Source organism: Podarcis raffonei, chromosome 4 (assembly GCF_027172205.1).
Source record: "Podarcis raffonei isolate rPodRaf1 chromosome 4, rPodRaf1.pri, whole genome shotgun sequence".
NCBI classification, from domain to species: Eukaryota; Metazoa; Chordata; class Lepidosauria; order Squamata; family Lacertidae; genus Podarcis; species Podarcis raffonei.
In genome coordinates, this window is record NC_070605.1 from 67,553,288 (window position 1) to 67,566,237 (window position 12,950).

The 12,950-nt window shown below is 41.6% G+C and overlaps 1 protein-coding gene across 1 annotated transcript in view; it reads left to right on the forward strand.

Annotated features, from left to right (window-relative positions):
- ACE2 (angiotensin converting enzyme 2) overlaps positions 1–12,872 on the forward strand; it is a 28,520-nt gene extending 15,648 nt beyond the window's left edge. The window contains exons 11-19 of the mRNA XM_053387167.1: positions 3,149–3,247; positions 4,418–4,540; positions 5,729–5,901; positions 6,998–7,056; positions 8,252–8,352; positions 9,843–9,968; positions 10,613–10,807; positions 11,480–12,326; positions 12,430–12,872. Coding sequence (XP_053243142.1) covers positions 3,149–3,247; positions 4,418–4,540; positions 5,729–5,901; positions 6,998–7,056; positions 8,252–8,352; positions 9,843–9,968; positions 10,613–10,807; positions 11,480–11,579 — 976 coding nt within the window. The 3' untranslated portion in view covers positions 11,580–12,326; positions 12,430–12,872. The remainder of the gene's footprint in view (positions 1–3,148; positions 3,248–4,417; positions 4,541–5,728; positions 5,902–6,997; positions 7,057–8,251; positions 8,353–9,842; positions 9,969–10,612; positions 10,808–11,479; positions 12,327–12,429) is intronic.
- Positions 12,873–12,950: the final 78 nt, after the last annotated feature.

Below are 12,950 nucleotides of genomic sequence, written 5' to 3' on the forward strand. Positions count from 1 at the left end.
ATCTGCAGATAAATGTGGCAAGTTACTGGCTTGGCAAATAAAGAAGAGACAAAAACTCAACACGGTAACAAACTTAGAAGTGGAGGGAAAGAATATATGCAACCCAGTGGAAATTAGGAATTGTTTTCAGAGCTACTTTAGACAACTGTATACACAAGGGCCGCAGAAAGAAACAGATATACAACAATTCCTCGAGAAAAATGGGCTGAAAAAGATTTCGCAGGAAAGTAAGACAATTTTGAACCAAGAGATATCAGCACAGGAAATAGAAGATGTCATTCAAAACATGACGTTGGGCAAATCACCTGGACCGGATGGACTGACTTCCAAATATTACAAAGTTTTGAAGGAAGGGCTTTTACAACCTTTGAAGGAAGTCTGCAACGAGATCATGGAGGGGAGAAGGGCACCCGATACGTGGAGAGAGGCCTACATTACACTTATACCAAAGACAGAGACTGAAAAGACCCAACTTAAGAACTACCGACCCATCTCCTTACTAAATGTGGATTACAAAATCTTTGCTGATGTTTTAGCAAAGAGACTGAAAAGAGTTTTGATGGAGGAGATTCATGGAGACCAGGCGGGCTTTCTCCCGAAAAGGCATTTGTCGGACAATGTAAGGAATATAATTGACATTTTGGAGAAGTTGGAAGTGAACATAAACACTAAGGCTGTCTTGATATTTGTGGACGCCGAGAAAGCCTTTGACAATATTTCTTGGAGCTTCATGTTGAAGAACCTCCGGGGGATGGGGGTAGGCCAAGGGTTTGAAAATGGTATAGGTGCAATATATTCTGAACAGAAAGCAAAATTAATTGTAAATAATGTGGTAACAGAAGAGTTTAAGATTGAAAAAGGGACACGACAGGGGTGCCCTATCTCCCCACTACTTTTTATATCGGTCCTGGAGGTTTTACTTAATATGATCAGGAGGGACCAGTTGGTTAAAGGGATTCAGGTCGGAGTTAAACAATACAAACTGAGAGCATTTGCAGATGACCTAGTACTTACATTGCAAGAGCCAGAAGCTAGCACGAAAAGAGTTTTGGAAATAATTCAAGAGTTTGGTCAATTGGCAGGATTTAAATTGAACAAGTCAAAGACTAAGGTATTGGAGAAAAATTTAACACAGATTGAAAAAGAAAGGTTTCAGAATGAGACGGGGTTGACTGTGGTTAAAAAAGTGAAATATCTGGGTGTGAATATGACAGCTAAGAACGTGAACCTATTCAAAGACAATTATGAAAAAACTTGGACAGAAGTGAAAAAAGATTTGGAGATCTGGTCAAATTTGAAGCTTTCCTTGTTAGGTCGAATTGCAGTTATAAAGATGAATGTATTGCCAAGAATGTTGTTTTTGTTCCAAGCATTACAAATAATGGACAAAATGGACTGTTTCAAGAAGTGGCAGAAAGATATATCTAAATTTGTCTGGCAGGGCAAGAAGCCCAGAATAAAATTTAAGATATTAACGGATTCAAAGGAAAGAGGGGGGTTTGCCCTGCCAGACTTTAAATTGTACTATGAAGCGGCAGCTTTCTGCTGGCTAAAAGAATGGCTGCTTCTTGAAAACACAGACATTTTGGATTTGGAAGGATTTAATAATATTTTTGGGTGGCATGCATATTTGTGGTATGACAAGGTTAAAGCGCATAAAAGTTTCAAAAATCATATTGTCAGGAAAGCACTATTAAATGTCTGGGTTAGATATAAGGACTTGCTGGAAAATAAGACTCCAAGATGGCTATCACCAATGGAAGCTAAGGCAGTTAAAAAGCTAAATATGGAGTCGAAATGGCCAAGATATTGGGAAATCTTGGAAAAGGAAGGGGACAAACTGAGATTGCAGAGTTTTGAAAAACTAAAAGGGAAGGTGAGAGATTGGTTACATTATCATCAAATAAATGAAGTGTTTAAATTAGACAGTAAAATAGGCTTCCAGGTGGAAAAATCAAAACTAGAGACTGAACTGTTAGAATCCAGTACTAAGAATTTGTCAAAAATGTATAATCTGCTGCTGAAATGGAATACACAAGATGAAATGGTAAAATCAAGTATGATTAAATGGGCTCAGGACATTGGTCATAACATCATGTTTGCTGATTGGGAAAAGTTGTGGACCACCGGGTTGAAGTTTACGGCGTGTAACGCCTTAAGAGAAAATATAATGAAAATGATTTATAGGTGGTACATAACCCCAGTCAAGCTTGCAAAGATATACCATTTGCCTGATAACAAATGTTGGAAATGCAAAGAAAAGGAAGGTACATTCTTTCACCTCTGGTGGACGTGCCCGAAGATTAAGGCATTCTGGGAAATGATTTATAATGAACTGAAAAAGGTATTTAAATATACTTTCCCCAAGAAACCAGAGGCCTTTCTCTTGGGTATTGTCGGCCAGGGGGTGTTAAAGACAGATACAACCTTTTTTATGTATGCTACAACAGCAGCCAGAATACTCATTGCAAAGTACTGGAAGACACAGGATCTACCCACACTGGAAGAATGGCAGATGAAGGTGATGGACTACATGGGTTTGGCAGAAATGACGAGCAGAATCCGAAACCAGGGAAGAGAAGCGGCGGAAGAAGAATGGAAAAAGTTCAAGGACTATTTAAAGAAATACTACAAAATTAATGACAGTTAGAATGATGTTGGATTAAAATAAATGGTTACTATTAGTAATGGTTAAGACAAAGAGAATAAGGATGTTTAACATAAATTTATAGTAAAATAAGGGAAGATTCGCTGAATAATTATAAGAATTTGGAATACAGAAACGGGAGGTAAGAGGAAGTCGTGGAAGAAAGGTTTAAGAAATAAGGATATGAAATGGTACCTGTTTTTTGTTTTGTTATTGTTTGTTGTTTGTTTATGTATGTTTTGTATTAATATAAAAATTGCTTAATAAAAATATTATAAAAAAAAAAAACAAAAGCAACATAGTTAGGTCAAATGCAAACGGGAGAGGTGGAGTTCCCACAAAACACCTTAACAGTCAATGTACCTCAGAGTACTGGCAAAAGTACTGCTGTAAAGGAGGGCTGCTTCAATACACTTCAATCTATTGGAGATGTGCATGCCTTTCAACCTCACTTCCTTCTCTAATACTGATGGAAACTCCTGACATTCTTCTTCTCTGCAGGCGAGAGATAGTAGGTGTAGTGGAACCAGTGCCCCACGATGAGGAATACTGTGACCCTGCGGCTCTCTTCCATGTAGCCAATGACTACTCTTTCATAAGGTATGTCAAATGAGCCCCTTACTCCTGTTATTTTACCTTACTCTTACATTTTACTAGTTATTAAACAACAACAAAAAAAAGCCTCTGCTGTTGTATAGATTGCTTTTTAGAATACAAAGAGTGGGTCTGGCAACAAAATGTGGCAGCGTATCCTCTGAATATCACATTTTTCGCTCTATAAGACGTACTTTCCCTCTCCTAGAAAGTAAGGGGAAATGTGTGTGCGTCTTATGGAGCGAATGCAGGCTGCGCAGCTATCCCAGAAGCCAGAACAGTGAGAGGGATTCCCTCTTGCTGTTCTGGCTTCTGGGATTCAGAATATTATTTTTCTTGTTTTCCTCCTCCAAAAACTAGGTGCGTCTTATGGTCTGGTGCGTCTTATAGAGCAAAAAATACGGTAGACTCCTGTTCAGGGTTCCAGCAAACATTCTGCTGCCCTCTCCCTTTTAAGCATTTTTGTTTTCTAACTGACACTCAGCATTCTGTAGCTACTACACATGCCCAGTCCTCATTGGACAATTTATGGAGGTGGTGCCACCATAAGGCTATTTTTTTTATTTTGTACTTCTGCAACGTTGAATTCTCCCTGATCATGCTGATACCCCCCCCCCCCCAGTTTCTTGGTCAGCCTGTTTTGTCTCCAGTTCAGCTGACACTCAACCACCAGAGCTCTTTCTTAGCAATTTCTGTTCTCACTTCAGCACCTGCATACAGAAGGTCCCAGGCTCAGTTTCTGGGGGCTCCACACAGAGCTAGGAAAAACACCTCCCTGAAGACCTGCCACCAGTCGGAGCAAATGGTACTGAGACAGATGGACAAATGAACTGACTTGGTATACAGCTGCGTCCTATGTTCCTAAATTAAGGATAATACAGCTGCCTTTAGACTTCTACTCATTCCATTTGCATCCCCATCTCTTTATTATTCTCCATTGCCCAGTTTAAAACCCCAGGTGTTGACAGGGATGTGTAATTCACCAATGTCCAGGTGCTGAGACCTCTAGGCCCGAGCTGTGGTTTGTTTCCTTGAATAAAGATTAACTCAGGTGATTTATTGTTTTTTGTTGTTGTTGCTGACGTATACCTGATTTAAGCCCTGACAAATGATTTGCCCCCTTTCCCTTTCTCTCTCTCTCTCTCTCTCTCTCTCTCTCTCTCTCTCTCTCCCTAGATATTACACGAGGACAATTTACCAGTTCCAGTTTCAAGAAGCACTTTGCAAAGCTGCAGGCCACACAGATGAACTTTACAAATGTGACATTACTAATTCCACAGCAGCTGGTGACAAGTTGGGGTAACAAAATACTGCATAAAACTTGGAAAGAAAACATGCCCTATATTTAAATTTCTCCTTAGGGGAAACTCTGAGATGGACTAGACCCCAGTCTGCCTCCACTTGAAAATCTGGGCTGCTTTGCAAAGCAGAGCTGGGAGGACTTAGCTTCCAGCAGAGAAATAAGCAGATGATAAGAGAATAATTAAACCTTCTCTCATCTGCAATTTCCTCCTCTTGCCCAGATGCCTTATGGTAGGAGTGGGCAGACTTGCAGGCTTGCGGCATACACTTTGGGTTTTTTTATACTAGATCTCTTGAGATCACTAACTGGAGCCACATGTTTGCCTACTGGCTCAGTGGGGCAGACGTATGCTTAGATTTTAACTTTTTATTTTAAAGTAAAGCTACCCCTGAGTACACGTTTTGTCCAAGAGTTTGTTTTTGTCACCAGAATAACAGAGATCCACTCTTGGCTTCCCCACCCCACAAGCATCCTTCATTTCAGCAGCCAGACATGCAGAGAGACTTTTTATTGTTCCTATTGTTAAATAGCTGGAAGTCAGAAGCATATATAGTTGATAGTTCGTAATGTAAAGCCTGCTTTCTGCAGGGGAACTCAGTCATGCGGCCCATCTGGTGGACTGCCTATCAGCTGATAGGTGGTCACTTCAAGTCTCACTTGGCTTGGATAATATTTTGTGACACTACCAAAAAAGAAGTTGACCACCAGGTGTCACAGTAACACTATTGGATTGAAAGGTGGGCAGGACCCGGCAAAGCTGGGGGAATCCAGGATATGGAGCAGGGGCCAGCAAACTTTTTCAGTTGGGGGCCGGTCCATTGTCCCTCAGACCTTGTGGGGGGCCGGACTATATTTTTTTGGGGGGGGAATGAATGAATTCCTATGCCCCACAAATAACCCAGAGATGCATTTTAAATAAAAGGACACATTCTACTCATGTAAAAACATGCTGATTCCCGGACCATCCGCGGGCCGAATTTAGAAGGAGATTGGGCCGGATCCGGCCCCCGGGCCTTAGTTTGCCTACCCATTATATAGAGTTAAGAGAAAACACAGGCTTCATTTTTAGTTGAGAATTTCATTTCGGTCCATCCTCTCTATATGGTGCCACCTTGTGGGCTTGGCAGTCACACAACAGCATGCATGCGGATGGTGTTTCATGCTTACTTCTTTATAAACCATAGGGCCATGCTTGCCTTAGGAAGATCACGGCCTTGGACCGAGGCATTAGAATCCGTGACAGGAGAGAAGACAATGAATGCAACGCCATTGCTCCACTACTTTCAGCCTCTGCGGTTGTGGCTGGAGAAAGAGAACGCTGGCAGACGGATTGGCTGGGATACAGCCTGGACTCCATGTAGGTTCTTGTTGCATCGGTGGTGTGAGTTGCATGTGCACAACTGATTCTTGCCTTCACCACCTTTCCCCACTGTTCGATCATCCCATGGAGAGCACTGAGAAAAGCAACAACTCCACCAGCAATTTTCAAGGATAGACAGATCGATCCCATTGCCTTAAAAGCTGGGAAATTGTGGTATACCCCAAAAAAGGGGGGTCCATTAAAAATACAGCAAGGCAGAAGGCAACACAATTTTACAGTAAGATCAGTATTAAAAAAATCAGTAAAAACATCCATGAAAACACCATAAATTACTGGGTGGTAAAAACATATTCATGTTTCAAACGCTCATCTGAATGTCATTTTTCGAAAGGCATCTAAAAGAAGGCAGGTAGGATTCCCGCTGCTGGACGTCAATGGGCAAGGAGTTCCACAGGGCACTCCTGGTACAGGCCAACCAAACTTCAGCACCATAGGGGTCCATTTCAGAGGAAATCAGTGATTGGAGATTGAAGTGAAGCATTAATGGAACCACTCTCAAAAATCAAGGCAGAGATGGGCTCAGAAGTAATGAGAATTTGTAGGTCAGGTCACACAAAAGTGTTTAGCATTGATAAAACTCTACAATATCTTTGTACCCCAGCATGTACTCTCTGCTGATGGATGCAGCATAAACTAGCGGCAAGATGTACATTGGGCATCTATGACTAGAACCAAACACACAACCATCTCCATATAATAATGATAAATGTTGTGGTTGTACACAAGCTATCAAAACACCAACAGTGCTTTTTTTTTTTGCATTAGCTAGCAGTTCGAAAGCACATCAAAGTGCAAGTAGATAAATAGGTACTGCTCCGGCGGGAAGGCAAACGGCGTTTCCGTGCGCTGCTCTGGTTTGCCAAAAGCGGCTTAGTCTTGCTGGCCACATGACCCAGAAGCTGTACGCCGGCTCCCTCGGCCAGTAAAGCGAGATGACTGCCGCAACCCCAGAGTCGGTCACGACTGGACCTAATGGTCAGGGGTCCCTTTACTTTTACCTTATGTGTATGTTATGGAAATGAGTTTGGAATTCTGTGTCAAGACCTGTTTGTTTTACTTCATTTTAATCCAGATTCTGATTATGCAATCAAAGTGAGGATCAGCCTGAAAGCAGCACTAGGAAGCAATGCAGTGAGTAAATCCATAGGAAGATGATCTTATGATGATATCTTATGAAGTAACATGAACACAGTCTTGGAGCTAGGGGAGGGCGGGAAGGGTAGGTCATTCCCGGGTAGCAGTGGGCCTGCCGCATTCCTCCTGGGCACCCTTCAGCAGGAAGGGATGCAGTGACTTGGATGCCCTGCAGGCCCAGCACTGCCCGAAAAAGCATGCTGGCTGAGGCTCATCTGGAGGGCCGCAGGCTCTGTGAAATTGCTCAATGGAGCCCCAGGTTGGGGAAAAACCAATTTAAAATGGCCACAGAATCAATATCCTGGTAATGTAAAATGTTCAAAAGTCACTCCAAGTGCAAATATGATTTCAAGCTCTGTTATCGAAATGTTAAAAGAAAGGCAGTTCAGGATGGGAGCGGTGAGGATGTTTTCAAAAATGAACAGTGATGAATGAACAATATCAGCTATAGTGGGGGGAACAATCATTGCTCAGTCTCCTTTTCCTCTTTTGCGTTCCACATGCCCAGCACGACCCTAATAATAACTCTTCTTCAAATGTATTTTGTCTATACATCTCTACCATCTTATTTCTGTATTTAATGTTTGTTTCCATCTCCAGAAACAGGTATGCACTTTATAACCACAGGGGTGAACTCTGAAGGTCAGGAATGGAGATAAAGCAACTAGTAGGATACTAGTCTACTTCAAGTGTGATGCAGACTAGATTGGTTTAGGATAGCAGAGGCAACGTTCCCTAGAGATGGATGGTTCCCTCTTAAGTTCTTCATTTGTCCATTCTTATTTTCAGTTGACCCGACTTCTGTATTAGTTTGATTTCTTTTAAAAAAAAGTTCTTATGAAAATTCAGACCCATTTCTATATGCATTTCTGCTTATATTCACCTATCTGTATGCTATTTTGCCTAACAATGTGCATTTTTGCAAGTTCTCCCCTCTATTATAATGGATATTTGTACACTATTCTCACTGTGAACAGAAATGTGATTTAAGCTTCTAGTTCTTAATTTTACCATTTATACATTTTCCTATATAGCACAAGAAGTTAATCATATGTTTGATTTATTAGCCAAAAGTATGCTATACATAAATCATACTAAGGCAGAGTGTTACTCCTTGCAGAGTCCATCTGTTTCAAAAGAGTTACTAGGTGACTGAGCCTAAGTCAATTGGACTATTGTTTTGAATTTGCAGTACCCGTGGAATGACAACGAAATGTATTTATTCAAGGCAACAATTGCCTATGCCATGAGGAAGTACTTTTTGGACTACCAAAATGAAAGCATAGCATTTCAGTAAGTTACTTTTTTTTTCCATTTAGCTTTGCTGTGGGCAATTGCTATGCAGCACCTGAGAGAGTTCCAGATTTCCCCCACTACAACAATATCACAACCAGTTTTCAAAATAGGAAAATGCACATACTTCAGTGCCCTGGGAACATTCAGAATTTACCTAAAAGGAAACCTATCAAGACAGGCACTTCTTTGTCACAGGTCTATTCTTGACAGCATAGCTGCCCCTTTGGTACTGCATTATACTTTTTACAGAAGCCAAGAGGAAGCAAATTCTGCGAACTTTTTAGTGTTCTTAAGCATATGTGGCGCCAGGGTGCAAAGATCCACCTGGTGCACCTCCCCTGGTTGCCCAGGCCCAGGCGTGCAGGAGGGCGGAGCCGGGCAGCCGCCTCAGTGTCTCGCTGGCTTGGTCGCCCCCAAACTCACGGTGCAGAGCTGCCCACAGCAGAAGAGCCAGCTGCAGTGCTCTGACTGACGGGCGGGCTCTTCCCCAGACTCAACTCTCGGGCCCCGGACTCTCAGCCTGGTGCCCCTGAGAGCCTGGTGCCCGGGTGCCCTGCACCCCTAGCATCTATGGGTAAGACGGCCCTGGTTCTTGTGCTAGTGGAAAACAGAAGGCCCATAGCTTAGTGGTAGAACACATGCTTTGCATGTAAAAAGCCTCTGGCATTTCCAGGTAGAGCAGGCAAAGATTTCTGTCTGAAATATTAGAATGTCAAAGCCACTGTAGACCAGGTGCAGCTAACCACCCGTTTGCAAGTTTTTATCTCCTTCCCCAAGACTCCACTGATTTTGATGTCAGCAAAAAAAAGGGGGGGATAAAGCAGATACAGCCCAAATGAGACTATCTTTCCAGTCATTAGATCAATCATTTGATGAGGGGTGATAATAACCCCCTCTTCTATGCTGATTTGCAGGTATAAGCAGAAGAGGGGGGAAGCTATGTGCCTGTGTGAGAATATAGAGTATCAACAGGCACCACTGGGCTGTGGTCTCCAAAGGGCTGGGAAGAGATGAGTGTGGCCCTCAGGCTGGAAAAGGTATAAGGCAGCTGTGAGCCTCGGAGACCACCATCACACTTAACCGTACATTGATTTTTGCTGGGGGAAGACCCTTAAAATGGTATATCAATACATTGTGCACATTAAAAAAACCCACACCAATTGAACTGCATAGATTTTGTAAAACGATTTGCCACATGCAATGAGAGTTTTAAACCAGCGACTTTGGTCTTGCTAAGAACTCGTAGCCGTATAAAATGTGACTTAAGTTGGACACTTCTCAGGTGAAAGATGTATGTTTGGGTTGATGGCTAATTGAATAATTTGCCTAAGTTACCTGTGTATATGAAACCAATAGGTAATCTATGTGTACAATCAATATATTCCAATGACAAATATGGAGATCTCTAGGACAGCAAATTCAGAAATATCTACATGGTTTTTTAAAGCTTGTAATTCTTGTAGTAAAGACATTTTTCTCCTCATCAGATCAATGAATGTCCATGTAGGTGACGTGACGCCACGAATCTCCTTCGTTTTTACTGTCAGCATGCCCAATAATGGCACTAATGTCACAGACTTTGTTCCCAAATCTCAAGTGGAAGCCGCAATCAGGTGAAATTTTTGCATTGCAAGGAATTAGCTTCCAAGTGAAATGGAAGAAGCGAGAGTGTAGAAGCTGGAATACTGGGGATATTTGGGTGGGGGGAGGACTTGCAATATATGCCTGGCTTCAATCCTACACTCACTTATCTGGGAATAAGTTCCACTGAACTCAGTAAGGCTTACTTCTATATTGTTAAATAAACCCAGTAGAAATAAGTGTAAGCAAACATGGTTTGTCAATTTCCCATGAATTCAGTGGAAATGGCAAACCATAGGTAATACAAATTCAGCTTTTAAATCAGCTTCCAACTGCAATTTCAAATACCAGATTGGCAGGCACCCTTGGATTCAAACATAATGTCAGACCATGATTTAACTAAATAAACCAGTTGAAAGTGGGGAAATTGCAGTCAACTTTGCAGTCAATTGCAGAAAACCAAGAGACAATAGTGAAGAGGATAAGAACGACACTAGAAATATGTAAACATTTAAGCCATTTTTTTTCACCTTTCCTTTTTTCTTTCTTTTACATGTTGCATGCTTTCTCACATCAGACTAGCTTCACATTTTAGTAGAGAGACAGGAAATATTTTTTAAGGTGAATCCTTGTTTACACTGTAATTAGATTCCCACCCACCCCATTTTTTTGGCAGATTGTCTCGAGGACGTATCAATGAAGCTTTCCAACTAGATGACCAAACTCTGGAATTTGTTGGTATTCCTCCAACATTGGCGACACCTTACGAACCCCCAGTCACCATATGGCTTATAATTTTTGGAGTCATCATGGGTCTTGTAGTGGTTGGAGTTATCACCTTGATCATCACAGGGCAGAGGGACCGAAGAAAGTAAGTGATGTTTTAGAGGCAGTGCATCTCTCTTATACCGTACAAAATAACTCTGTTCTGCACCTCTCTGTTGTGTGCCCTCTGGATGTTATTTACCATCAACTCCCATCATTCATGATAACTGGCTATACAGTGGTACCTCAGGTTAAGTACTTAATTTGTTCCGGAGGTCCGTACTTAACCTGAAACTGTTCTTAACCTGAAGCACCACTTTAGCTAATGGGACCTCCTGCTGCCACCGCACCGCCGGAACACAATTTCTGTTCTCATCCTGAAGCAAAGTTCTTAACCTGAAGCACTATTTCTGGGTTAGCGGAGTCTGTAACCTGAAGCGTATGTAACCTGAGGTACCACTGTACTGGCAAAGGTGAATGGGAGTTGAGTCTACAGTATTTACAGTGTACTACATTGGCCATCCCTAATGTAAGAGATGGGAAAATATAAAGGAACCAAGTTTTGACCTGAATCTGCAAACTGAAAATTCTATTGTTTTCAGTCCCTGTTAGTGAATTGAATCAGCCTGTTGAACGTAGGTGTTTGTCAGAATATATATACAGCTCATATTAAGTATAACATTGCTTTTTCTCTAGTAAAAGTTTCCCCTTTGTTGTGTGTGCACATGTTCATGGCTTTTATAGTTGAAACTCAAAAATATTTTTTCTTAATTCGCAGAAGAGCAGCAGAAAACCAGTTAGTCCAAACTGCAGCAGTCAATCCGTATGAGGAAGTTGGAATAGGCAATCACGCATTTGGATCTGAAACAGCATTCTAAGAAGGAAACCAGAAAAGCTAATATATGTCTTATTTATCACTGTGTTTCAATGCCAGCAATACAACACACGGAACTGTATTGCTTCGGATTGTGTTTTAAAAATATAAAGGCTCTGTGTATGCAGGAGCAGATGGACAGAGCACATCTGAGCACCTAGTGCAGAACTGATTGCTGGTGCTCACGTTTAGGCAGACCAATCACCTGTTTTCAGCAGAGAAGGCATGCACCAGAGACCTACCCTTCTAGGCCCAATGGACAAATGAGCTACTCAGCCCCTCCAACAAAGTAATAGGCACCCTCAATGCTTATAATACCAACCATCTCTTCAGCATTGCACATGTGGATCTTGCTCCAGGATATCTGAGTACGACATCCTGAAATCCAGCCCTAGAAACCCAGAAGGGCAGGATTCTTGATCAAGGCAAAACAGCCACACACACAAGCCGAAGTTATCAGGGCCCAGCTAGGGGAGACAATCGATCTGTAATTAGATGTCTTGTCTCTTCAAACGTTTGCAAAAATAACAGCACATGCCCTTTCCCCTGATGATAATCTCCCTGCCCCTCATTGGGAGTGGCCATTTGCCCCAGGAAGGAACCCTTATGGGCATGGTTGCAAACAGATACATCTTGAAATATTGCTGAGAACCTGCCATTCGTTTAGGTGCATTTATGTCTCCATTCTAAACTCTTGTTTTCAACAGTCTTCCCTGAGTTTTTATCCAAACCAAATGCTGATGTAGTGGATGTTGGCATAATAATAATAATAATAATAATAATAATAATAATAATAATAATTTATTATTATTTCCCAGCCACTCTGGGCGGCTCCCAATCAGTGTTAAAAACAGTACAGCATAAGACAGTCAACCGGGTAGCAAGCTTGAAACGCCTTTTGTTTTTATAAAAGCCATTGGAGCCAGTTATGTGTTAACCTTGAAGCACTTATTTTTATTTTAAATCCAATTGTAAGAACTGTTTCCCTTTTTTTCTAATATCCACAGCTGCAGAGATTTGGTTTTAGCTTCACTAGAGACACGGGTATGAAAAAGTCCAAAAGAACACCAGTAAAGATTTTTCTAAGATTATTTCACATCTTGGGTAACCACTGCAAAACTGTATAGATCAGGAGTAATAGATTCATGATACAATAATCTGATTGTTGTGCACAAGCGGATGTTTCTAACTAAATGTTACTGCTATTTAGAGATGGGAAGGCCTGGAAAAAATACCCGTGGGGAAACCAGGTTTTCCCACGTTGTTTTCCAAAGCCGTTTCCCCCCTGGAAAAATTGGGGGGGGGGAAGTGTGTAGAATATCCAAACTATATCAAACTATTATTTTCAGTTTTTCTGGGGAAAAATGGCTTTGGA